At 63.5% G+C, this 24,406-nt stretch overlaps 14 protein-coding genes across 14 annotated transcripts; 6 read left to right on the top strand and 8 right to left on the bottom strand.

Moving 5' to 3' along the window:
• Positions 1-42: 42 nt before the first annotated feature.
• On the top strand, positions 43-1,707 carry OSTLU_26450 (predicted protein; the record flags this gene model as incomplete). Its single annotated transcript, XM_001420419.1, has 1 exon — positions 43-1,707. The coding sequence occupies one exon, from the start codon at positions 43-45 to the stop codon at positions 1,705-1,707; it is 1,665 nt and encodes a 554-aa protein (XP_001420456.1).
• Positions 1,708-1,778: 71 nt separating this feature from the next.
• Positions 1,779-4,013, top strand: OSTLU_26449 (predicted protein). The gene has a single exon (XM_001420418.1). It carries the CDS (start codon positions 1,817-1,819, stop codon positions 3,179-3,181), a length of 1,365 nt encoding a protein of 454 aa, XP_001420455.1. The 5' UTR covers positions 1,779-1,816; the 3' UTR covers positions 3,182-4,013.
• A 70-nt stretch (positions 4,014-4,083) lies between these two features.
• Positions 4,084-4,701, bottom strand: OSTLU_43977 (predicted protein; the record flags this gene model as incomplete). The annotated part of the gene is made up of 1 exon (XM_001420248.1): positions 4,084-4,701. The coding sequence occupies one exon, from the start codon at positions 4,699-4,701 to the stop codon at positions 4,084-4,086; it is 618 nt and encodes a 205-aa protein (XP_001420285.1).
• A 581-nt stretch (positions 4,702-5,282) lies between these two features.
• OSTLU_93436 (predicted protein) lies at positions 5,283-7,562 on the bottom strand (the record flags this gene model as incomplete). Its single annotated transcript, XM_001420247.1, has 1 exon — positions 5,283-7,562. The coding sequence occupies one exon, from the start codon at positions 7,560-7,562 to the stop codon at positions 5,283-5,285; it is 2,280 nt and encodes a 759-aa protein (XP_001420284.1).
• Positions 7,563-7,821: 259 nt separating this feature from the next.
• On the top strand, positions 7,822-8,919 carry OSTLU_3295 (predicted protein; the record flags this gene model as incomplete). The annotated part of the gene is made up of 1 exon (XM_001420417.1): positions 7,822-8,919. A coding segment is annotated over one exon (1,098 nt), but the record flags the coding sequence as incomplete, so codon positions are not given.
• Positions 8,920-9,207: 288 nt separating this feature from the next.
• OSTLU_13035 (predicted protein) lies at positions 9,208-10,287 on the bottom strand (the record flags this gene model as incomplete). Its single annotated transcript, XM_001420246.1, has 2 exons — positions 9,208-9,913; positions 10,076-10,287. The coding sequence occupies 2 exons, from the start codon at positions 10,285-10,287 to the stop codon at positions 9,208-9,210; spliced, it is 918 nt and encodes a 305-aa protein (XP_001420283.1).
• A 936-nt stretch (positions 10,288-11,223) lies between these two features.
• Positions 11,224-11,448, bottom strand: OSTLU_9233 (predicted protein; the record flags this gene model as incomplete). Its single annotated transcript, XM_001420245.1, has 1 exon — positions 11,224-11,448. A coding segment is annotated over one exon (225 nt), but the record flags the coding sequence as incomplete, so codon positions are not given.
• Positions 11,449-15,153: 3,705 nt separating this feature from the next.
• On the bottom strand, positions 15,154-16,436 carry OSTLU_26441 (predicted protein; the record flags this gene model as incomplete). The annotated part of the gene is made up of 1 exon (XM_001420244.1): positions 15,154-16,436. The coding sequence occupies exon 1, from the start codon at positions 15,868-15,870 to the stop codon at positions 15,154-15,156; it is 717 nt and encodes a 238-aa protein (XP_001420281.1). The 5' UTR covers positions 15,871-16,436.
• Positions 16,437-16,815: 379 nt separating this feature from the next.
• Positions 16,816-17,667, top strand: OSTLU_26439 (predicted protein; the record flags this gene model as incomplete). The annotated part of the gene is made up of 1 exon (XM_001420416.1): positions 16,816-17,667. The coding sequence occupies one exon, from the start codon at positions 16,816-16,818 to the stop codon at positions 17,665-17,667; it is 852 nt and encodes a 283-aa protein (XP_001420453.1).
• Positions 17,668-17,694: 27 nt separating this feature from the next.
• OSTLU_43996 (ABC(ABCD) family transporter: long-chain fatty acid (ALDP-like protein)) lies at positions 17,695-19,542 on the bottom strand (the record flags this gene model as incomplete). The annotated part of the gene is made up of 1 exon (XM_001420243.1): positions 17,695-19,542. One exon carries the CDS (start codon positions 19,540-19,542, stop codon positions 17,695-17,697), a length of 1,848 nt encoding a protein of 615 aa, XP_001420280.1.
• A 451-nt stretch (positions 19,543-19,993) lies between these two features.
• SPD1 (Spermidine synthase) lies at positions 19,994-20,953 on the top strand (the record flags this gene model as incomplete). Its single annotated transcript, XM_001420415.1, has 1 exon — positions 19,994-20,953. One exon carries the CDS (start codon positions 19,994-19,996, stop codon positions 20,951-20,953), a length of 960 nt encoding a protein of 319 aa, XP_001420452.1.
• A 163-nt stretch (positions 20,954-21,116) lies between these two features.
• OSTLU_93434 (predicted protein) lies at positions 21,117-21,755 on the bottom strand (the record flags this gene model as incomplete). The annotated part of the gene is made up of 1 exon (XM_001420242.1): positions 21,117-21,755. One exon carries the CDS (start codon positions 21,753-21,755, stop codon positions 21,117-21,119), a length of 639 nt encoding a protein of 212 aa, XP_001420279.1.
• A 273-nt stretch (positions 21,756-22,028) lies between these two features.
• Positions 22,029-22,364, top strand: OSTLU_93433 (predicted protein; the record flags this gene model as incomplete). Its single annotated transcript, XM_001420414.1, has 1 exon — positions 22,029-22,364. One exon carries the CDS (start codon positions 22,029-22,031, stop codon positions 22,362-22,364), a length of 336 nt encoding a protein of 111 aa, XP_001420451.1.
• Positions 22,365-22,420: 56 nt separating this feature from the next.
• On the bottom strand, positions 22,421-23,725 carry OSTLU_26435 (predicted protein; the record flags this gene model as incomplete). Its single annotated transcript, XM_001420241.1, has 1 exon — positions 22,421-23,725. One exon carries the CDS (start codon positions 23,723-23,725, stop codon positions 22,421-22,423), a length of 1,305 nt encoding a protein of 434 aa, XP_001420278.1.
• Between the last annotated feature and the right edge of the window lie 681 nt (positions 23,726-24,406).

Genomic DNA, 24,406 nt, shown 5'->3' with positions numbered 1-24,406 from the left:
CCGCGCCTCACTCTCGCGCGCGCGCGCGCCGCGCGCGCCGCGATGCACTTCTCCCTGAACAATCCGCGCAAGGGCAATCGTCTCGCGCTGCAGCGCGCGCGCGACGCCCGCAAAGCCGCGCGCGACGCCGCGGAAGTCGAAGCCGTGCTCGAGACGTTTCAGAACGAATTCGGCGACGGCGACGACGACGACGAGGATGGACGAGCGAACGCCGTGACTTTCGTGCGCGGAGGGTTACAACGACCGGACGCGCGCGACGGCGTCGACGACGAGGGCGTCGGGGAGGTGTACGCGCTCGGCGCTCGCGACGGACCGGCGCCGGCGGCGAAACGCAAAGGCGCCGACGCCGAGAACGACGTCGAAGCCGGACCGAGCGCGCCGCGCGGGAAGAAGAAGCTCAAAGCGATCGATGCGATGCTGGAGGAATTCGCGGCCAAGGCGCCGGTGGTGCCGGAAGCGTCGGCGCGCTCGGAGCCGGCGTCGACGTCGGAGCGCGTCGAACCGGCGACGGCGACGGACGCCTCGCGAAGCTCAAACGTGCGAATCACAAATCTACCCGTAGACGTCGCCGCCGTTGACCTGGCGCGAGCGTTTGAGCGGTACGGCCCGATCGCGAGCGTAAAAATTTGGCGGCCGAGTAAGGAGAGCCGCGAGACGTCGAATAGCGGATACGTGTGCTTCATGTCGCGAACGAGCGCGGAGCGCGCGGTGGACGAGATGCACGACGCGCTACTTTTCGGCAACACGGTAAATGTTGTCATATCCATGGCGATGAGGATTCCACAACACGCGATGTGGCCGACGACGTTGCACGCGAATGAGGCGGCGGAACTTTTGGCCCGCGCGCCCGCGGAAGTGCTTGGTGACATTCCGTGGAGCGTGGCGCCGACGGCGACGAGTGATACGTCGGACGAAGCGGACGTTGTCGTGCAAATTCCAGATGATGAAGATCTCAAGAGGCGCATAGACATAACTGCGGCGTACGTCGCAGAGGATGGCGAAGTATTTGAGCGCGCTTTAAAGGCTCGAGAGGCTACGAACGAAGAGTATCGGTTTTTGTTCGACGAATGTTCCCAAGCCCACGCGTACTACGCGTGGCGCGTGTTCGCGTTTGCACAGAGCGACGCGTTAGAGACGTGGCGAACCGAGCCGTTCGTGATGATTCGTGACGGTGCGCGATGGATCCCGCCGCCCCTGGACGAGACGCAAGCCTCGCGACTAGAGAATCGTGTTGGTCGATCGTCGAAACGCGCGGCGATGAAGCTCTCTACGGCGGATCGCAAGAGTCTGGTTGAGATACTTCAGCACATCACCGTCGCACGGGACGACATTCGCGATGCGATGGAGTTCGCCGTCGAGCGCGCCGAGTGCGCCGCCGATGTCGTCGACGTCATCGCGACGTCGCTTTGCAACCTCGAAACCCCTCGTCAAACGATGACCGCACGCCTGTACGTCGTTTCAGATTTACTTCATAACTGTGCCGCACCGGTCAAGGGCGTGCAAGCGTACCGCGCGCTCTTCATCAGCGCGCTTCCGAGCGTCTTCGAGCGCCTCGAGCTGTACCTCGAGGCCGCTTCGTCCTCAGCCTCGCGGCGCGCCTTCAAGCGCGACGTCCTCGCCACGCTCCGCGCGTGGAGCGACTGGTGCGCGTTCACCGACGATTTCATCATTCGTCTTCGCGGCTCGGCGTTCGCCGTCGACGATTGATTCCCAGTAGATTTCTAGTCTTCTAGCGTTAGCTCCGCCGCGACGCGGTCTGCGTAACTTCACTTCGGCTCGCGCCCACCGCGTCGCACCGCCCTCGGCGCGCGGCGCCATGACGCTCAACGAACGCGAGCGCCTCATCTCCGCGTTCTCGCCCCCGCGCGCGCTCGCGGACGACGCCATCGTCGTCGACGTCGACGCGATCGGCGTCAACACCCGTCGCGACGACGACGTTCGCTCGCGCTTCGCGCCGTCACCGTCGCCGTCCCGGTCGCGCGTCGCCGCTGGCGCCGCCGCCATCGCGCTGCTCGGCGCCGCGAGCGTGGCGATCGCGATCGCGGGACGATCGGGCGACGCGAGCGACGCCGCGGCGACGCGCGCGCGCCTCGGGTACACCGACGCGGAAAAGGCGCGCGCGCTGGACGTGCGGCGCTCGATCGGCGACAAACGATCCGGCCACGGATTTCCGATATTTTTGCACATCCCGAAGACGGGCGGGACGACGATCGAGACCTCGCTCGGGGTGTCGGGGATCGCGGAAGGGTACTGCATCAAGCGCGAGGATCGCGCGTACGAGCTGCACCCGAGGTACCGCGGCTGGGAAAATTGGCACTCGATTCCGAAGGATTACGTGCGAAAGTCGTGGGCGATCGTGAGGAATCCGTACGAACGCGCGGAGTCAGAGTTTTTGTACTGGACCGGGACGTACGATAGAAAGTTGTTCGACAGCCTGAAGGTTGGGTACGACGAGGGGAATTGCGAAAAGTTCGCCGCGCACCTGACGCTCAACGTGCACGATTCAAAAATTCGAGCGTGCTACGAAGCGGGTGGATGGGAGTTGAGAGCGCAGAAGAAGTGCGAGGATGAAATAAACGGAGGCGTCGCCTCGTTGTCTCACTGGGCGCCGCAGATGCTCATGGCGTCGCGCGCCGAAAATCTTTTTCGAATCGAAGAGTGCTTCGGCGCGGAGGAAGGCGAGTGTCCGCTGACGCCGTGGTCTAAACGACATGGGGGCGCGTCCGTAAAGGAGGAAAACATCATTAGTTTCATTCACCATCGATATCACAAAAAGATCGAAATGGTCGTGACGAACGCGTGGCACAAGGATGTCCCCAAGCCCGACTTGCACTCGTGCTGGTCGCGCTTTGATCCGGAGCTTTTGAATCTCTTCAACACGTTCTACGGCGGCGATTTCGAACATTTAGGTTACGACATCATGCGCAGCGCGGCGAACCTGGGCGCGCCCTCACAGACGGTGCCGAAGGAATTGATAGGTCTCACCCTCGGCCAACTCGCCGAGCGTTTGCCCAAGGGCGAACGCGTCGCCGTCAACAACGCGCCGACATGTCCGCCGAAGGAAAGCGTCCTCGAGGAGTTCCTGCACGGCGGCGATAAGTCACACGCGCAAGTCGGCGAAGCGACGACGCAGACGACGACACGTCGAGCGTCACGCCGCAACACTAAACCAAAACACTGACGCGTCGGAGCGGTAGCCCATAGCTTATTTTCAATCGAGCGACGACGCTCGGCTTCGTCGTCCCGCTCGCCGAGTGGATAGAGCCCTCACAACGCCGCGCCGCGCGTCTTTCCGCCGTCATGCTCGCCTCCGCGCGCGCCCATCGCGCGAACGCGCCGATGTCGCGCGCGCTCGCGTCGCGCGCGCGCCGCGCGCATCACGCGCGCCGCGCACAACTCCTCGACTCGACGGACCAGAGCACCGAGTACACCATCAGGATGACGACGGAAGAAGCGCGAAAGTGCATCAAATGGGATGCCCTCGTCGTCGGCGACAACGAACGAGCGATATTCGTCGCTGGCGTCGCGCGCGAGAGCGATTGCGAGCGCGCGGGGGTGGTGCCGGGACAAAGACTGCGCGCGTTGACGTCGCCGGTGGGGGACGCGGACAAGCTTTGGATAATTTCGGATACGGAACGCTTGGCGTTCGTGAAGGATGCCATACGGTCGACGCGAGCGGAAGAGATCACGTTCGTGCTGGAGAAGGAAATAACGGTGACGCAGGAGATGGTCGCCGCGGCGATGAGCGAGGAGGAGAGGGCGGAGGAAGAGGCGCGCGAGGCGAGAGCCAAGGCGAAGAACGAAACGCCGACGCGATCGAGAGACGCGAACGGGAAAAGGATCGAAGATCGGCCGGATTTGTACACGGAAAATTGGGAGGGCGATCAATTCGTGGGTAAAGGGTTCTGGAATGAACTCACCGTGGGGTTGGCGGTGGCGATCGTGGTGCCGTTGGTTATCACCGTGCTCGCGACGACGACGCGGGGGGTGCTTTGGGACGTGACGCGGTTCTGAGTCACTTTTCAGTAGTTATTTAAGTCACACAGGAAATCACCAATCACAATGAGAGCTAAGAAGACGCGACTATCGATTAGACGCGCCGTATTTCGCGGACGGAATGTGCCCGCGCTCTTCGAACGCCTTGACGTCGTCCGGAGGCAAACCAGTCCCCGTGACCTCGTTCCCGACGGACACCCAATAGTCGCGCAGGTTGTTCTTACGCGCAAAAATCTCCAAGTACCGCCCGTTCGGCACGAGCTCTTCGATGAGCTCGTAAATCTCCGTCGGCTTTTGCGATTGCCCGCGACGAGGAGCGAAGATGATATCGCTCCCGATGGCTCTGTTCTTCAATCCCGGCGGCGCGTCTCCTCGACGGGCGACCAGGCACACTTCCTTCGCGTGCTGCAAATAAAAGCCGTGTGACTTCGCCAGTCGTCTCGTTTTCGTCACCTTCACCCACACGATCTCGTCCACGAATTCGTAGCCCCATTTTTTAAACTGATTGAGGCACCACTGATACTTCGCGTTGATCACCCACACGAACAACAACCCATTCTTTTGCAATTGCGGCAACGGCAAGTCTGCGATGTGCTGATCCGTCAATTGCGAGTATCCCAAACTCACCCCGCGCGTCGGATTCGCCGTGGCCAACTGCCACGGCGGGTCCATCATGATGACGTCGAACTGTTCGTGTTCGTACATCGGCTTCCAGTCGTACGTCGTCACGTTTGCGTGCACCGGGATGCACTGTTTCGGCACCATCCACTCCCGCGGATCGATGTCATCGATATTTCCAAGCTCTTCATCCTCGTCGTCGTTCTCACCTCCCGCGGCGCCGCCATCGGCGCCGTCGACCGTCGTCGTCGCGTCTCGTTCGTACTCGAACCAGTCCACCCCATCGATCGCGCGATCGCCATCCTTCGCGACGATCTCCGCCTTCAACCGCGCCACCGCGTCGCGATATTTCGCGATCTCGACCTCGAGCGCGGCGTCGTCCATGTCGTTCCACGTTTTCAGCGCGTCGCGCTCGCTCGGCACGTCGTCGTCGAAGGATTTCATCGACGCGGCGCTCGCGGATGGTTTTCGTTTCGCCGCAGCCATGGCGTCGGCGAGCGCGCAGGCGAAGCGATTGAACGACGAGCCGGGGGCGCAGCACGCGCAGGGTTTGCGCGCGGTTCGCGTCGTCGTCCGTCGGACGCGCGACGAGCGTCGCGGTGTGGGGACGTCGACGTGAAGTTGCGACAGCTGGTTTGAAATTTCAAATTTTTGAGCGCGGCGACGGGCTAATCGTTCTTTAACACATTCGAAGAGGATGGTTGCGCGGGATCTTTGCTTGACGTCGGCGCGATAACTTTTTCGATGTTCTTGGAGACGTGCTTCAATCCGCCGGCGACGCCGGCGTCTTTGACGGCGGCGGTGAAATCCTTGAAGTCGTCGCCGAAGGAACGTTCGAGCTTTTGCGTGAACGATTTCGCCTGGGCGAAGAAAGACGACGTTGGCTTGGCTTGGATGTCTTCGGATGCTGGACGTTTGGGTGGCGGCTCGGTAGATGTCGTCGTCGCGAGACCGGTGATGGTGGCGGTGGGGGAGGATGGGAGCGACGCGCTCACGGCGGCGATGGGCGCGACGGACGCTTTCGGCGACACAGGTGGACTCTCCATCACTTGCTCGGGCGGTGGTGACGTGGGGGTGTCGAACGAGGGTCTGGGAGTCGACGCTGGCGTCGTCACGTTCGATACTGCTGGACGGTCACGTTCAGCTGGACGTTCACGTTCAGTGTTGATTGGTGAGGGCGAAGGCGAAGGCGGCTGCAAGGCCGAGAACTCCTCCGTCGCCGCCTCGGCGAGCGACAACTCCATCGCGCTTACGAACGGTCGAAGCTCCTTCCAAGGCTCAGCGACGCAGTTCGGCAGCAGAAGTTGGGAGTGCATGTCGGCAACGAATAGGTTGCGAAGGAATTGCGAGACACGCGAGGCGATACCCTCATGAGAGATCGCCGCGGCGCCGAGCTCGGGGATGATTTCAAGATCGATGTCCGGCTCCTTGATCAACCCCCACCACAAACGATCGCCCGGGGGCGGTGGAATCCACAGACGCATGACGCCCTGACACTTCTTCAGGGTTAGCGTGAAGCGCAACGGCGTCGCGCTAAGTGTATCAGAAAGCGAGGTGACAACTCTCGCCGCCTCGCGAGCCGCCGCCTTTTTTATACTCGAAAAACTCCGCGCGATTTCGTCGACGGACTCCGCGTTCGACACGTTATTCGCCTCACTCTCCATGTCTTGCGCGTACTTGGACAAATCCACGCGCGTCTGCACGGTCATTGTCGCCCGACCAACGTACTCGACGTCGAGTTCGAGCGCGTGCGAGAAGCCGCGCCCCGGCATAGAGGCGCCATCCCAGGGCGCGCTCGACGAGCTAAAGCTCGGCACGCGAGCGCTAATGATGTGCGGCACCGTTGATCCGAAGTCGATATGCGTGATCTCAAACGTACCGACAAACTTGGGCGTGCCCGGAGCGTTATTCATCTTGTTGACCAACTTTTCCTTTTGCTCGAGTTGCCAACGCTCGTCGCGAAACATGTCGAATAGCAGCCTCGATCCAAGAGCGTTTATCGTCGCCCCAGCCGTACCCGCGCCCGCAGAGTGCGTGCCTTGCGCGTGTGCGTCTCGCCGCGCGGATTCTTCCTTGTATTTCTTCGTCTCTTGCGTAAACTTTGCGAAATCATCCGCCTCGACGCGCATGCGGTCGAGCGCGCGCGCGTCCGCTTCGGCGCCGCCACTCTCCGCGCGCAAACGCTCCACGCACGTCATCAGCGCCACGAACCACGCCTCTTTTGCCGGTGACGACAACGCAAACAGCCACACCGTCTTCATCGATCGATACACCGCGCGATCGCCGTGACGCACCACCATCGGCGTCGACTTGTGCCATCGCAACTCCGTCGGCTTTTCCAATCCCGGAAACTTCGTCAACGCCACATCGCACCCGCACAGATCGATCACGTCCACCACCTCTCCACCGCGCTCATTCGCGAGCTGCAACCTCCCATCGCGCGTCAATCGCGCAAACTTCTTCTCGCCGCTCGCCGCCGCGCCCTTCGCGCTCTTCGCGTTCGCTCGCGCGACCACGATCCATCCCGAATGCGGCGCCTCCCCGACGCTCGTCGTCGCCCCGACGCCCGCGTTCCGCCCCTCGTCCCCGTTTCTCGCGTCGTCGTCGCGCCCGCGATCGAACTCCTCCCGCGCCGCCGCGTCCGCGACCTCTCGCGCCGCCGTCGCCGCCGCGTTCGCTCGCACCGCGCGCGTCACCGCCGCCACCTGCGCCGCGAGCGTTCCCGCGCACCCGACGAGCGCGCCGAGCGCGAACGACGACTCGTTCGCCGTCGTCGCCTTGAGCGCGATCGCGACCAGCACCGCGCACGCGGCGCAGCCGCGCGGCGTCGTCGGTTGGAGATTTTCAATCGCTCGCATCCAATCGTTCGCGCCGTCGCGCGCGTCGTCGCGCGCGTCGTCGCCGTCGTCGCGCGCGTCGTCGCGCGCGTCGTCGCGCGCGCGGTGCATCGCGTCGTCGCGCGCGCGCGCGCGTGTGGCGGTCGCGTTCGCGCGCGCGTGGACGCGATGCACCGTCGACGACAAATCTTCACTTCGAGACGCGCGACGGCCGACGCGCGCGAACGCTCGACGCGCACCGCGCGCGCGAACGCACCGCGCGCCGCGCGCGAACGCACCGCGCGCCGCGCCGGGCGCGCGACGCGCTCGACGCGACGCGCGCGCGAAGATGCGATGGGCCGAGAATAGCACGTCGACGGTCGCGCGACTCGCGCGCTCGCCGCACACGCTCACGATGCTCGCGTGCGGCGCGGTCGCGCTGGCGGTCGCCACGCACGCGTTCGCGAACGACGCGAACGACGCGCGATGGACGACGGAGGACGGGATCCGTCGAGGCGCGACGGGCGCGCTGGGCGCGTACCTGGCGTACGGCGCGCTGCAGGGACCGGCGACGCACATGACGCGACCGCACGCGGCGGTGTGGAAGGTGGTGCACGCGGCGTTCACGATGTACCTTCTGGCGTTGATAGTGCTGCTGTTTCAAACGCCCGCGGACGCGCAAAAGATGCTGAAATTCTTTTGGGACGACTTGGGGACGCCGCTGCCGACGAGGAGCTACGGCGGCGATTGCCGCGTGTACACGCCGGGACATCGAAGCGGATCGTTTGGAATCGTGTACGAAACGCTGTTCGATGAGTTTACCGTGGCTCACGTGCTGGGATGGTTCGGTAAGGCGGTGGCGATCAGGGATTGGGGGTTGTTGTGGGCGTATTCAATCGCGTTCGAGCTGTGCGAGCTGACGTTTGAGCACTGGCAACCCAATTTTAACGAGTGCTGGTGGGACATGTGGGTGTGGGACGTGATGATTTGTAACTTGTTGGGCATCTGTGCGGGAATGTGGCTCGTGAAGTTCATGCGTGGGAAATTTCACGATTGGAGCGGGAAGAAGGCGTCGTCTCGATCGGCGGCGGCGAAGGAGCCGCCGCGTTCGCCGGTGCGCGGAGCGCTGAAGACGGTTTTGACGTCGCTCACGCCGGCGAGCGTCGATCACTACACGTGGCGTCCCACCGGATCGCCCAGTCGGTTCTTGAAGTGCGCGTTTCTCGTGTTTTGTGGGTTGGTGTTTGACTTGAACCTGTTCTTCATGAAGTTCGTCTTGCACGTGCCGCCGTCGCACAACTTTTGCTTGTACCGTCTCGGGTTGTGGTTCGCCATGTCTAACATCGCGATTCGCGAATATTACGTCTTCATCGAAACCCCGGACGTGGGGGAGGCCAAGCTCGGCCCGAACGCGTGGTTAGCGCTCGCGGTGCTCATCGTTGAATTTTTGGTCGTCGTGAAAAACGGTCGCGGTAAATTCACCGCTCCTTGGCCTCGTCACGTAGTCATCGCGTGGATCGTCGCCGTCACGACGACGGCGGCGTACTTGATTTCGTGGCAACGCAAGCTGAACGCGGCGGCAGAGCGAGAACGAGATGCTGAGCTTTCGCCATTGGAAGGGAGTACTCGTGAGAGTAAGGCGCGCGCGCCCGCTCGGAAATCGTCGTCGAAAAAGGAGCGCGCGCCCAATGCGCGAAGCGCGCGTCCAACGCGGCAATCGGCGTAAACTTACTGCACCTCTAGTTCTTGTTAGTTATCTACATCTGTCGCTAAATCGCTACACTCGTCTATTTCCTATGATTTCGTTCTCAAACACGCGAAGAACCTCGTCCGTGCCTTCGCGATTCGCCGCTGACACAGCAAAGACGGGCGTAGGCGCCGTGCGCGCTCGAAGCGCCTTCAACGTCCGCGCCGTGTGCGGCAAATCCGTCTTCGTCGCGACGATGAACCCAGGGCGTTTAGAAAGTCCTGGTAAGTACTCCTCCAACTCGCGCTTGAGGATATCCAACGCATCCCAAGGTTTGACGCCGTCGCCGCTCGATAAATCTACCACGTACGCCAACGCCTCGCATCGCTCGACGTGTCGCAAGAAATTATGCCCCAACCCTTTGTTTTCGTGTGCCCCTTTGATCAAGCCGGGAATGTCTGCCAGCGTGATCGTCTCGCCGTCCGTTGCCGATACCGCGCCAAGTTGTGGTTGCATCGTGGTGAACGCGTAAGACCCGACGCGCGGCGTCGCGTTGGACAAAGCGCGCAAGAGCGTGCTTTTTCCCGCGTTCGGCAGTCCCACCAGCCCGACGTCGGCGACGGTTTTCAACTCCAACACGAATTTACCTTCTTCACCCGGAGCGCCCGGCTCGCGCGTCCCGGCTTCGCGTCCAACGGGCATGCGTTTATTCCCTTTACCTCCCTTCCCGCCTCGGGCGAGCACGCACGTTTGTCCGTCGCGCGTCAAGTCGGCGACGACGAGCCATTCGCCTCTACTGAGCCCGCGCGGCCGCGTCCAACCATTCTCATTCACTCGCGATTCATCGTCGCTTTCCGACGCGTCCGCCGTCGACGATACCGGTGAATCCGTGCCCCAGTGCGTGAAATCGATCGCGCCGCCGCCGCCGTCGTCGTCGCCGTCCGCGAGTTCGCGCCACACGATGGTCCCTAGCGGCACGCGCGCGCGCGCGTCCGCGCCTCGACTCCCGATCCGTCCCTGCGCCCCTCCCGCACCTCCCGTCGCGCCTCGCAATAAATTCTTCACGTCTCCCAGCCCTTTCGTCCGCGCGCATGCCACGAGAACGACGTCGCCGCCCTTACCGCCGTCGCCGCCGTCGGCGCCGCGTCGCCGCCGCGAACCGCCATCCATCGCGAACGACGCCACCCCGCCGCCGCCGCGTCCTCCCTCCGCGCGCACGCGACGCCGATCGACGTAAGCTTTGTCCCTCGGTCGCACCTCGTCGCGAGCGGTCGTGAGATCGTCGTCGCGAAGGTTTAACGCGCGCATGAAGGCGCGCGCTTTGGCGCTCGGGACAAAGTTTTCGTCGTCGTCGTTTGGCTTCGTCGACGACGCGCGGGCGATCGTTCGCGCGCGAGGCGACGGACGAGACGACGACAACGGCGCGTCGCACCAGCGCGCGAGCGCGCGCGCGAGGGCGCGGCGGCGCATCGCGCGGCGAGGTCTGGGGCGAGGGCGGGACGAGAGCGAGACGCGACGGCGCTTCGGTATTAAAACAAATGGGCGCGAGATGCGCTAGATTCACGCGCCAGTGGCGCTAGCGACGGAGCTCTGACGCGAAAGCCTCGCGGCGGACTTTTGCCGCGATGTGAGGCGGTAGCTTTCCGTGCGTCTTCGAGAGAGAAGAATGTGGCCGGAGTTGTCGATGACGCCGAGCGCGTTGTTGAACGCGGTGACGAGGGCGATAAAATGACGCCGGTCGCGCACTTCAGCGCCGCTCACGGGTGAGGCCGTGGTGGCGATACGCATGATACTGTGCGTGCGATCCATGCGATATCCCAGATATCCGAAAGAGACGTTTCGCCAAAACTTTTGAGCCCGGTCACCCATTTGGTGAAACATCACCGTCATGGAGACGAAGCGCTGCAAAGACGCGATTCGTGATTCGTACAAGCTCATGCTGAACTCTTGAGACTCCACCAGAGTGTACGCCTTGATCTTTTTCGGTGCGCTTCGTCGAATGGATTGCCCGAAATAATCTTCGTGCGACGGCTCCACCATGAGCAAACCTTCCTCGTTTCGAGCATCTGCCTCGAGAATGTTCAACATGTCCATTTCGGGAAGGTTCATGACTTCGCAAAACTCATCGTAGTCCAATGTACCGCTGTTGTCAACGTCTGCATCGCGGAAAAGCTTCGCTATTTGTGCGTCTGTGAGCGATTCGTCCACTTTCTTGTACGCTTGCGTGAACTCAGCGAGGCATAGTTTGCCGTCGCGGTTGACGTCGATTTCGTCGAACACCGAGCGCAAATTACCCTTCTGTCTATCCGCCTTAATCCTCGAAGCTGTGAGAACTTGCACCGCGTTTCGACGCGAAAGCGAATGTACAGAGAGTTCCGCCCCTTCCTCGTGATACTTGTTGTACACGCCGAGCAAGGAGCCGGGCGAGCGACCGTCTAAACTCTTTTCCCCCTCGCGCTCGAGCACGAGCTTCTCGCACAAGTACATCGGGCGGTGTCGTTTGAGGAAGATACCATTCTTTGATAGTGGAAGCTTATACGGTGAGTGCCCGATCGTGATCGATTCGCACGTTCCGCCGTAACTTTGGATAGAACTTGCTTGGGCGAGCGAGAGCGATGTCGTCGCCTCAGCGGACGTTAGCGCGGCGAGCCTACCGTCGGGACGACCGACCACGAGCAATGCGCCGCGAACGACGCGGTGCGTGTGTCGGTGCACGAGATGATCGTTTGGATTACCACTGAGAACGTTCAACCCAGCGGCAGAGTACGAGCATGCAAAAATCTTTGACAGAAACGCATCTGCAGCCTGTGCGACCCACGGAACGTCGCCGATGACAACCGTTCGACCCGTCATGCGATGACGCAAGTTTCGTCCTTGCACCAAACGAATAATGGTTATGTTGATTTGAGGAAGAAACACGTAAATCAACGCGTCGAAGAATCGTGTGAGGTAAAACGCCCAAGTCGCCGCGAGTCCACAAGCGGCGGCAACGCCGGTGATGAGCGGGTATCCCGCCGTTACGGTGCCGACGATGTATGCAAACGACATCATCCACCCCTTGACGCCTTCGAGAACGTGATCGGACCACTCGTCGCCTTGCGCTCGAAGACTACGCTCCGTCGACGAGTCGACCTTTTCGCCCGTCGCTTTCACTCCCACTATTTCTTCCAGCGCGGTGATGTTCATTTGATTGCACCTTTCGAGTTCCGCCAAGTCGTGCTTCGTAACCACGGCGCCCGCGTACTTGCGGTAATCGGCGTTACCGAGAATCACGAGTGACATGTGCATGAAAATTTGCGTCAAAAGTTGCTGCGTCGCCGCAACGCTCACCGAACACGGCTCAGCTGGTCGGACGCCAACATCTGTGCTAAAGATACGGCTGCAGAAGGCCCCATCAGACTTGATCGCTCTGAGTTGTTTGCCGATTTGTGTGTCCCATTCGCTGGCGACGACGAAGATGGAGCTCGTGGAGCTCACGAGGAGATTCGAAGTCGCGAGTGGCGCAAACGTCCCGCCAGAGTGACTGACGACAATGACGACAGAGTCCGTAAAGTCATCGTTCTTCTTTGAGTCTGGGAATCCCACTGTTGGGATGGGAATGTCTTGGCCGAACAAACCGAGTATTTTATTCGAGCTCACAGCTTTCACCGTCAGCCGGGGGAACGCTTGCTGTAAATCAGCCGCAAATTGTTCGGCTAGCCAAAGCGACACTTCACAACCGGTGACGACGACATCTATTGAACGCGATGACTTTGTCGTACTGTTGAGTCGGCGATCGAGACGTCGCCGCAAACAACGCGCAAGGTTCCAAGCCGTGAGTCGATTGAGACTAATCGTGGCCTGTGGGCGATTTTGCCAGTCTTCCTGAATGTTTCGCAAAATTTTGGGAATATCGTGAATATCGTGCAGCACCAAGTCCTCTCGATCGGGTAAAAGCGGCTTGATGAGGTCGTTCCCTTCGAGTCGAGTCATTCGGCGAAACAGCTTCTTGTCCACGCTAACGCCCACGTGTAGGCTCGGCTTGCGCATGACGAGACTCTGCGCAGGCGTTCCGATGGTTGACTTGCTCACGCCAGATGTACCTTCAGCGGCGAGGACGACGGTAACTTTGCCACCCATGAGTGGGTATTGCTCCAAGTGCGAGTTCGGGAACGACACCGCGGGTTCGTCGCCGTCTTCCCAATCTAACAAACAAATTTCGCCATTCAAATCGTCCAAGTCGAGACGCACGGCGGCGTTGTCGTCGCCGAATTCACCGCCGTGAACGCTCGCCAACACGTCACCACCTGGTGTCGGGATCGACAAACCCGCTTTAACGGCGGCTTGTTCAGAGCCGTAACAAATCAAACCCTTCTTCGGGTAGAACGCGATGCTTATAGTTTGCCCCCGCGCGGCGACGCAAAGCTGCCGATGCGCATCTAAAGAGTTTGTCACCATCAAACCAAACGAACCTTTCGCGTTGGCGAGAAATGTCTTCGTCACGAATAAGCTATCGTTGTCGAAGAATGCATCGATCGTCGATCGCACAAAGTGTCGTAGACTCGATCCCATTTCTTCATCGATGTAATAGTTGATGCACTCGATCGCTGCTTTGCCTTCGCCCTCGAGCGCGGATACGACCTTTTCCGTGAGCAACTCGCGCGTGCTCGCCTGAAAGCCGAGCTCGCGAACGGTATGTTTACCTGCACTCAGCGACGCATCCAAAGCGTTTTCAAAATACCGCGCGATTTCTTCGAATTTCGCGAGCGTTGGCACGGGGGCGTCCTTCGACGCGTCGCTCGTGTTCAGCCCCACGCACACCGCAAATCTCGCGGCGAGCGCGAAGCTCCCCTGCGCTCTGAGTAAATCGATAACGCCAGCGATGGCGGCAGAATCCACCACGCTCGGCATGGGATGTCCCGTGGCGATTTCTAACCACCGCTGCATCTCACCGAGCTCGTACCAGTTTTTGTTGATTTGGTAAAAGTCGAAATCGCCGTTGTGCGTGATGTAATTCTCCACGCCGACGCGCGTCGGCCCGGGCGTTTTCTGTTTTTGCCCGTACACGAGACACTGCTGCGGCGGCGACCACTGATGCGGATGCGTGCCGTCAAACGTAGCCTTGGACGTCGTCGCGAACCGCGTGTGGCCGACGATCATGCGCGTGACGTTTTGTCGACCCATCTTCGCCCCTCCGCAGTCGCGTTCCGCCTTTGCTCGCACGAGCTTGCTCAAATCCGTGCGCTTCATGTTCACCACGCGACTTCTCGCGCCGCGCAGCGCCACAGCCGCACCCTCCCCTCGCGCCTTCTCACGGCACTCGTCGAACGTCACGACTCCACCGCTCTGCGCCCCTCGCATCATCGTCACGTACACCATCTTCTCCAACAAATCAAACGCCCGCTTCCCGCGTTCGCTCTCGCACCACGCCGCGTTTATCAAAATAATCCCAAAGTTCCCGCACAGCACCGTCCCTCGCGCGCGCGGCAGCGCGTCCAGCACGTCCGTGCACACCGCGTCCAGGACCGTCGCCCAGCACGCGACTCGCAGCGCCGCGCTCGTTCCGCTTTTGTCGCCTCGCGTTCGCGTCGTCGCCGCCGCCGCCGCGCCCAGGCTCGCCAGCGCGCCCGCCCATCGCACGATCGCGCGCGCGTTCGCGCACGACGCGTCGTCGAGCGCGTCCGCGAACGCGCTCCACCGTCCGAGCGCGCGCGCGAGCGTCGCCGCGAGCGACGACGGCGACGCGCGCGCGTCGAGCGCGGCGCACGCGTCGAAGACGGCGACCGACCCGCGACGCTTCGCGAGCGCGAGCGCGGCGTGCGCGAGGACGTGCGCGAGCTCGTGCGCGACGCCGGCGAGGGCGTAGCACAGGACGGCGCAGCGCAGGTCGAACGACATCGCTCGAGCGCGCGCGCGTGACGCGCGGCGCGCGGCGGCGCGACGATTCGGGCGTGAAACACCCGGGAGTGGAGCGACCGAAGCGACACAAAACGCGACGGCGAGCGCGCGCGAAGTCGGTTAAAGGCGCGCGCGTGAGCATTAAGACTACCGGGTAAACTATCGATCGGGCGAGTCGCGCGGCGGGTCGCGCTCGGACGCGTCGCGCGAAGGGGTCGAGAAGACGGCGCGAGACGCGCGAGCGAAGACGTCGGCGACGGGCGCGAACGCCGCGGCGAGCGCGTCTTTGCTCGCGAACGACGCGCCGAGCGTCGTCAAGTCGGCGTCGCGCGCGAAGACGTCGATGTACGACTTGAGCTCGAGGACGTCGACGCGGGATCGCGCGATGTCGTCGACGCGGGCGTCGAGAAAGGCCCACGTCTTGCGACGATCCTTGCTCGAATCCGTCAACAAGCGTAACTCGGTGGCGGCGTACAGCGCGAGCATCGCGGCGCGTTCGGCGTGCCAACGAAACGTATCCAACGAATCCGGAAGCACGTCCAAGGCGTCGACGTCCGCGGCGTCGGCGATGAAATCCGCGAGCGCGGCGCGACGCCGAAGCGTCGTCATCGCGTACCGCGGCGTCGCCATCGCGGCGAGCGCGCGCGGCCACGAATCGAGCTTGGACTCGATCATCTCCAAACGCGCGCGCATCAGCCACTTCACGCGCTCGCGCGACTTCATCGCGCGCAGCGTCTCGCCCTCGGCGACGACCTTCGCGTGAAACGCCGCGTCCGCGCACTCCTCAAAGTATCCCGCCAACTCCCCCGCGAGCCCGTCGCCCGGTCCCGAGTCCCTCGCGCCCGCCCCCGCGTCGCCGCGAACGATCGCGCGCATCGCGGGCGACAAATTCAAATCCCTCAATCCCGCGTCGACGGCGGCGTCCGTCCATCCCAGCTCGCGCACGCGCTTCAACGCCGCTCGCAGCGCGCGTTCGCGCAGCACCGCGCGCGACTCCTCGTCCCGCCTCGCGCGCGCGTCTCTCGCGTCACCGTCGCGCCCGCGCTCCCCACCATCGCTCGCGCCTCCGTCGCGCGACGTCGACGCGTCGTCGTCGCCGCGCGTCGTCGTCGCGCTCGCCGCGAACCCGCGCGCGTTCGCCCGCGCGTCCGTCACCCCTCGCCCGCCGTCCCGCCCGCGCCGGGACGCGCGAGCGTCCAAGACGTCGCGCTCGACAGTCCTCCCGCGGACGTCGCCACCATCAGCGCCACCGTCGCGCCCTGCGCGAGCACTCGCGCGCGCATCATCCGCTGCGACGCGCGCGCGTCCCCAGCCCTGAACGCGACGAATCCCGCGAGCAACACCGCCGCCGTGGCGCCCGCACCGACGAGCACCCATGGATTTCGCGCGCCTCGTCGCGGGGGCACGATCTCGTCGCGCGACGACGCCGTCCCGGTCGCGGGCATCGACGCGCAGTGACGTCGGCGCGCGCGCGATCGAACCCGCGATCGCGAGGTTCGAGCGCGCGCGATCGAACCTCGCGTCGGTTTCGACGTCGAACCTCGAGACGCGAACGTCGCGCGGTCGCGCGCGCGCGATCGCGCGAGAGCGGCGCGCGCGATGGCGCGCGCGGCGCGCGTCGCGCGCGTCGCGCGGCCGCGGGCGCCGACGCGCGTCGCGCGACGGCGTCGCTCTCGCGCGCGCGCGGCGCCGCGCGAGGACGCGGACGCGAGGATCGATCTGCGCGCGTCGGTGGAGGATCGCGTGAAAAAGGCGCGCGAGTACGCGGCGGCGATGGAGCGCGCGCGCGCGGAGGGCGACGGAGGCGATCGGGACGACGCGATGGAGGCGTCGACGACGGACGGGACGTTCGCGAGCGAGACGGCGAGCGACGGCGCGACGGGGGCGACGCGCAAACGGGAGGTGACGGTGCGCATCTTGACGCGGGACCGGGATTACGACCCGTTCGACGCGGACGAGAAGGCGGTGGGGTACGACGTGGAGGACGCGGTGTATAAACCGTCGGTGAGCACGTGGGGGGTGTTCGAGCGACCGCCGGATATATCGAAGACGTACGGCGGCGGACGAACCGTTAAACGGGAGGAGTTGGAGGACGAGGAGGCGATCGCGGCGCGAAGGGCGAGAGTGGCGAAGAAATTGGCGAAATATCGCGAGGATCAGGGGATGACGCTGACGAACGCGGAGTACGCGGAGGTGCGGGAGGTTTTGGAGCGTTCGGGCGAGGCGATGAAGCGAGGATACATGCAAGACGCGCTCGATTTGCTCGAGCCGTGGGCGCTCGATCGCATCGGGCAAAAGACGGAGATGGGCGGGAGGATAATCTTCAACTACGCCATCTGTCTGGACAACTTGCAGCGCCGAGATGAGGCGTTGAAGCAGTATCGTCGGTGCATCGGAAACCAGTACGGAAACGTGTCCAAGCAAGCGGATCGAATGATTTGGGGGATGACGACGGCTTCCAAGAAGATGAAATCGGACTTATTCGATTACATGGACGCCGCAAAACTAGACGCGTACGACGAGTACCTGATCAAGATGGCGAACGAAAAGTTTGCGGGCGAAATCGACGAAGAAGAAGTCAAGGCGCTGAACACGCAGGCGATGCTCACCATGGTCGGCCTCTTCGGCGCGCCCATGCTGTTGTTCGCATACTTGACGACGTCGACGCATTAATGTAATATACGTGCTATCACAAGTAATCTAAAGTTTGAGGATTCGAAAACCGCCTTCGCCGTCGCCCGCGATTTTGAGTTCCAACTTGTGGAATTTTCTAAGCTCGAGCCTGTGCGCGATGCTCACGACGGTGGTGTCGGTTTCGATGAGACGTTCGTACAGCTTGGACTCTTCGTCTGGATTGATTGCGCTCGTCGCTTCGTCAAGAATGGCAAACTTTGGCGCGTGATAGTAAAGGCGGGCGAAACCGATTCTCTGACGCTCGCCGCCGGACAACACATCGTTCCACTCCAAGTGCCGCGTGTTTAATCCAACGTTCATGGAGCCGTCCACGAATTTGGCCAGGCCAGCCATCATCAGACACTCCTTCACGCGCGCGTCGACGATCTTCTCCGTGCGCGCGTCGCGCGGGTACACGACTTGATCGCGCAACGATCCTTGCAACAAGTACGGCCGTTGCGGCAACCACATGATGCTGGATACGCCAGACGGTCTGGTGACGGTGCCGGACACGGGCGCCCATAATCCAGCCAACACGCGAAGCAATGACGTTTTTCCGCATCCATTCGGACCAGTTATCAACAAGTGTTGACCCGACGCCACGGCGAGCGTCAAGTCCTTCACCAACACGCGTTGCGAGCCATCCGGCTCGGGCGCTCCTACGGTGACTTTATCGAACACGATCGGCGAGCCTTCGGCGTGGTCAGCGCCTGCCGAAGCCAGTTTAGCCTTGTCTTCGCGCGCTTCCTTGCTCGCGAGATCCAACGTTTTGAACAGTTGCGAAAGCCGGTGCGTGTATCCGGCGAGTTCGTCGAGATTTTTGCCGAGAAGCAACACTTCGGTGAACGCGCCGCCGCATCGAAGCATGAGCTCCTCGGTGGCTCGGAAGGATGAAATGCGCTCGCCTTCGGACACTGATGCCTTCATCATGAACGGGACGTGTACGAAAATACTGCCCACGAGCAAGCCTTGGAACTTGGATACGTTGTCGGCGACGCTCTTGCGAATACGCTGCAGCGCATGCCAGCGCTGCGTGACGACCAAATTATCCAAGCCTTCATCTAAAATCTCAATCTCGCGTTTGCCCCCGTCTAATAAGGCGATTTCCTCCGCGTGAGCGATCAAGCGCGCGTGCGTGTGGCGGAAACCGCCCTCGAGCGCGGCTTCGCGAGCGACCATCGGTCCGAGTCGCGGGGCGATGGATCGCAAAACGCCGGTGATGATGATTTGTGACGCGAAAAGCGCGAGCGGGCGAGAATAGCCCAACTCCTTCGCGGCTTCGGTCAAGCTCAGCGTGAACTCCAAAATGGGCTTGAACGAGTGCCCGTACAGGAAAGCCGTCTCCTTGGCGAAGGCGTCGATGTCCGCCACGATGCGTTGATCGACGTTATCCAACCCGCCTTGACGCAAAACCGCCGTCTTGTAAAAGTTATTGTTTTCCATGTACATCTTATGCGCCTTCTTCGTCAACGCCGCTCTGAGTTCGATCGTGATCAAACTCTCGGTGTATCGCAGCCCGCTGTTCACCACCACGCCGCTCGCCATCCAACCGCCAAAGTTGAAAAACCACCGCACCCAAAACTTCCACGACGCGCTCGAGATGGCCTTGGTCAAATAGAACGTGTTCACCTTATTCGCCCTGACCGTCAACAGCGTGCGCATGACGAGCAGCGTGAACTGCGCGCCCAACAACTGCCCTCCTCGGCTCCCCGCCGTGGGAAACGCCACCTTTAACAGATATCCCAACTCGTTCCAAAAGTCTTTCCCGACCCCGATCTCGCGCGTCCGCTTCCCCCGTCCCGCGTCGCGCGTTTTCCGCCCCACCGCCGCCGTCGCCGCCGCGCCGCTCGTCTCTTTGCTCTTCAGATCCAACATCGTCGCGCACTCCTTGAGCGCCGCGCGCGCCCTGTCCCGTCGTCGCCGCAGGCTCATCATCTCCCCGCTCGCCACCGTCCCGAACCCGATCACGCTCGCCGCGAGAAACACGACGTACATCGCGTCCTCGCGCACGTGCGCGACGTTCGTCGCGAGTCCATCCGCGGCGTGCTCGCGCAGCGCGTCGACGACGACGCGAAGACCGCCGACCAAACCGACGACGCGATCGGCGCTCGCGCGCGCGTCGCGCGCCCTCGCGACCGACGTCGTGAGCGCCATCGCGCGCGCGGTGCGCGTCGCGACGCGAGCGCGCGACGCGACGCGACGCGGACGCGGCGTCGAGCTGTGCGGCGCGGCGCCGCCACTCCGAGACGCGATTTCGCTCCGCGCGCTCCGCGTCCGCGCGCTCCGCGTCCGCGCGCCGCGTCGCCGCGCGACGACCGCGCGAGGGATGAATAAATACGCCGACGACGCGCCGCAGAGCGCGGACAAGTGCATCGGCGCGTGCGGTGAGGGATGGTTGTGCGAGGTGAGCGAAATGTGGAAAGGCCAGGCGATGTCGCTGAAGATCGACGAGGAGCTGTTCCGCGGACGGAGCGAGTTTCAAGACGTGTACGTGTTTAAAAACTCGGCGTACGGGAACGTGCTGGTGCTGGACGGGGTGATTCAGGCGACGGAGCGGGACGAGTTCGCGTACCAGGAGATGATAACGCACCTGCCGCTGTGCGCGCTGAACGAGGAACCGAAACGCGTGCTCGTCGTCGGTGGCGGCGATGGAGGCGTGCTCAGGGAGGTGACGCGACACGGATCGATCGAAAGGATCGAGATCGCGGAGATCGATGGGATGGTGGTGGAGATGTCGAAGAAATTCTTGCCGTCGATGGCGGTGGGGTTCGACGACGCGCGAGTGGAGGTGAATATTTGCGATGGGATCAAGTACGTCGGGGACGCGGAGGAGGGGACGTACGACGCCATCATCGTCGACTCGAGCGATCCGATCGGACCGGCGAGCGTTTTGTTCGAGGAGGCGTTCTTTAAAAAGATGCACCGCGCGCTCAAGCCCGGCGGCGTCGTGTGCACGCAAGCCGAGTGCGTGTGGTTGCACATCGATTTGATCGAGGACTTGGCGAAGATGTGCAAGGGTATTTTCGTCGGTGGGTCCATGGCGTACGGGTACACCACGATACCGACTTACCCGAGCGGACAAATCGGTTTCATGATGTGCAGCAAACCCGCGGCGGACGGGTCGACGGTGGATTTCACCAAGGCCAAGCGATTTCCGCGACCCGCCGATGAAAGCGCGCTGAAACCGATGCGCTATTATAACCCGCAAGTGCACGCCGCGGCGTTCGTGCTGCCCGAGTTCGCTCGCGCCGCGCTCGAGCCGCACCTCGTGCCGGGTTCCGAGTAAATATATACAGTTTTGTCGCTTTGTTCGTGTCATTGGAGTGTTTTGCCCGAGACGACGGACGTTTCGACGTCCGTCGTCGCGACGACCTGTAATCAAATAAGTACTCTCGTCGTTGTTTTACATTCGTGATTAATTATTACTGCGCGCCGAACCGCCGCGTCGCTCACAACATCGCCTTTCGCGCGCGCGTGAGCCTCGGCGTCGTCGACTTGGTCGCCTTGAACACATCGCTCAACTTCCCACGCGCGCGCTTCTTACTCGTCGCGTGCGTTCCACTCACGACGACGTCCACGTTATCATCAAATCGCAGCTTCAACGGCGTGTGTCGCGGCGTGCACTCGATCGCCGCCCGCGTACCGAAATTCGGCTTCACGGGCGCCGCCAAGAGCTCATCCAACCGCGCTCGATCCGGACTATCGTTCGCCAGCGTCGGCGTTCTCGGCGTCGTCATCCCCTCCTCGCGCACCCTCGCGCTCATCGGCGTCGCGAACGCGAAGTGTCCCGGCGTATCGATCCCTCCTCTCTCCGCGCGTCGCCCCGCGCCCGGCGGCGTCGACGCCGACGCCGACCCCCCCCGTCGCGCTCGCCGTCCCGTCGCCTGATGGCTCTCGTTGCTGCTCTCCCCTCCCGTCAGCATCCCCACCTCCGTCGCCTCGCTCGCGTGCGATCCCGTCGAGCACCGTCGTCGCAACCAATACTTTGTCAGCCGCGCGCGATCCTCGTCCGTCGTCGCCCGCGCGCCGCCCTCGTCCGTCGTCGCCCGCGCGCCGTCGTCGCGCTCGCGCGTCGCGCGCGCCGTCATCGCCGCCTCCCGTCGCGCCGTCGCGTCCGTCGTCGCGACGCGCTCTCGCGTCGGCGCCGGCGTCGTCGTCGCGCGTCCGCGTCGTCGAGGCGACATTTGTCAATGAATTTGGCGCGAAAACGTCGCGTATGGGCAAACAGTCCGCGACCGATGTGCGAGGCGACATGTCAATGAATTTGGCGCGAAAACGTCGCGTGTGGGCAAACAGTACGCGACCGATTTTCGACGCGCGCCGCGCGATCCGCGCGCGCGTCGACGCCGCCGCACTCGTCGATGCCGCCGACGACGACGAAGCCGCGGTGCCGCGTCGTCGCGCGCGCGCCGCGATGGATCGCGCGCGCGCGCGGGACCGGGACGTCGACGATCGCGCGCGCGTGGTCGAAGAAAGACGACGATGAGATCTGGGATGAGGATGAGCGACGACGGGTCGAGGAGAATAAGCGATGGCGACGGACGGACGACCCGAGCGAGGCGTGGGACATCGATAAGGAACGGGACGCGCTGATGTATAAGCGAGAGAGCCTGGAGGCGCTGCTGCGCGTGGAGTACGAGCCGGAGGAGGGGAGGGGGGAGGCGAAGGACGACGACGACGACGACGCGCGCGCGTGACGACGCCGTCGAGCGATGTACGAATAAATATGTTTACTAGTTTACCACGTCGAGAGCTATCCGCGCCGTGCGCGTCGCGCGTTCGTTTCTAAATCGGTGATGACGTCGTCGAGGAGGGATTTCTCGCCGACGCGCACGTCGAGCGCGGCGGCGGTTCGACGCGCGGCGGCGCCGGCGTCGAGCGCGAGGCGAAGCGCGCGGACGTCTTCCTCGATCGACGTCGCGGCGTAGCGCGCGCGCTCGGCTTTGAGAGCGTCGAGGATGATGCGACGCGCTCGAATTTCGGTGTCTTCGTCCAAGACGTCGTCTAACGACGCCGGGAGCGCGCGCTCGGGCGAGAGCGCCAACGCCCTCGCGGCGCGCCACATTTCGAGCGGAACGCACGCGGCGCCGCGAAGGGCGGGTTTGTACACGCCACCCACGTTCGAGAGCTCAAACGTCAGGCTGGTGCGCACGTTGAACGCACCGAACACGCGTTCGGCGAGAAACGCGCGCGAACGCGCGTCGAGTGCGTCGTACGCGCGCACAAGACTCGTCTCGACGGCGTCCACGCCCGAGCCTCGCTCGCGTTCGCCGTGGTACACGAAACCGAATTCGAGCAACGCCCCGCCCGAGGTGTGGTCGGCGTAATCGTGAAACAGCTGCGTTCCCGCCGCCGCGCCACCGATACCGACGCGAAGCGTGACTTGCGCTTCGCCCTCGTTCGCGAACGCGACGTCCTCGTCGTCGTCTTCGTCGTCGTCGTCTTCGACGTGCCCGAGTCGCTCCACCGTACACTTTTCCGCGTCGCGCGCGGAATTGTACAAATCTAATCCCGGCAACAGCGCCATGCAGTTCAAATCTGGAAGCACGAACGCGCGCGCGAGCACGGTGGCGTACGCCCATCGAAACGACTCGTACGACGGCGCCGTCGCCCCCAACGCCTCGCGCGTCGCTTCGTATTCCCGTCGCACCAGCGCGCGTCTTCGCCGCGCCCTTTCGATCAATCTCGACCCCTGCAGCGCCTCGAGCTCGTCATCGTCCCACATCTGCAAGCTATCCACCTCTCGAGGCAACAAATCGACGTACGCGCGCCAGTACGCGTCGTCCCCCAGCTCGACTTCCCGCGCCAGCGCCAGCGCCAGCGTCGCCGCGCGCGTCGAATCCAACGGAAATCCCCACTCGTCCTCGATCACCCCAGCGTACCTACTCGTCAGCCTCGTCGCGTTCACCATCTTCGCCAGCGTTCGCAGCGGTCCGCGCTCGTTCTCGACCTCCGTCGTCGTCAGCGCGATCGGCGCGTCGTCGTCGTCTCGCATTCGCAGCGAGAAAATCACCTCCCCCTGCGCCATGTCCTCGATCGCGACGCCGCCGACGCCCATGCGTCCGCGCGCGAACTGCGTCTTGCGCGACGCTTCGACGCCGCGCGCGCGCAGCCAGCGCATGAGCGCGCCGAGCGCGCGCGCGTCGCCGCCGCGCGCCGTCGCGCGATGCGCGTCCTCGTCGCGTCGTCGTCGCGCTTGAGCGCGCGGACGCGACGCCGCGCGCGGTCGCGGTCGCGCGTCCGGTCGCGCGTCCGCGCCGACGACGCGCCGCGCGCATCGCGCGACGGCGCGCGCGCGCATCGAAGTGCGCGCCGCGTCGCCGCGTCACTTCGAGCCGCCATGGCGACGCGCGCGCGACGCGCGCTCGCGCGCCTGAGCGCGCGCGCGCTCGGCGACGCGTCGCTCGCGCGCGTCGCGTCGCGCTCGAGCGCGCTCGCGCGCGTCGCGCCGCGTTCGAGCGCGACGACGCGCGCCGACGCGACGCGCGCGCGCGCGATGTCGTCGCTTCGCGCGTCCGCGCGCGCGCTCAAGCGCGACGACGCGCGCGCGCGCGACGCGACGCGCGACGACGGCGACGCGACGCGCCGCTCGCGCGCGCCGCGCGACGCGGCGAGCGAGGCGACGGGGAAGACGTCGACGCGATCGGACGCGCGGGGATTCGATGATTTACGCGCGCGGGCGACGACGTACGCGGCGGAGGCGGCGGCGGAGATGCGGGCGCGCGCGAGAGCGTCGGGC

This window comes from Ostreococcus lucimarinus, chromosome 11 (assembly GCF_000092065.1).
Source record: "Ostreococcus lucimarinus CCE9901 chromosome 11, complete sequence".
Classification (NCBI taxonomy): Eukaryota; Viridiplantae; Chlorophyta; class Mamiellophyceae; order Mamiellales; family Bathycoccaceae; genus Ostreococcus; species Ostreococcus sp. 'lucimarinus'.
The sequence above is the reverse complement of the archived record's forward strand: the minus strand, read 5'-3'. Positions and strand labels throughout refer to the sequence as shown.

Excerpts from the sequence above, each read along its gene's own strand:
- OSTLU_26449 (XM_001420418.1), top strand. The coding sequence starts at position 1,817 with ATGACGCTCAACGAACGCGAGCGCCTCATCTCCGCGTTCTCGCCCCCG.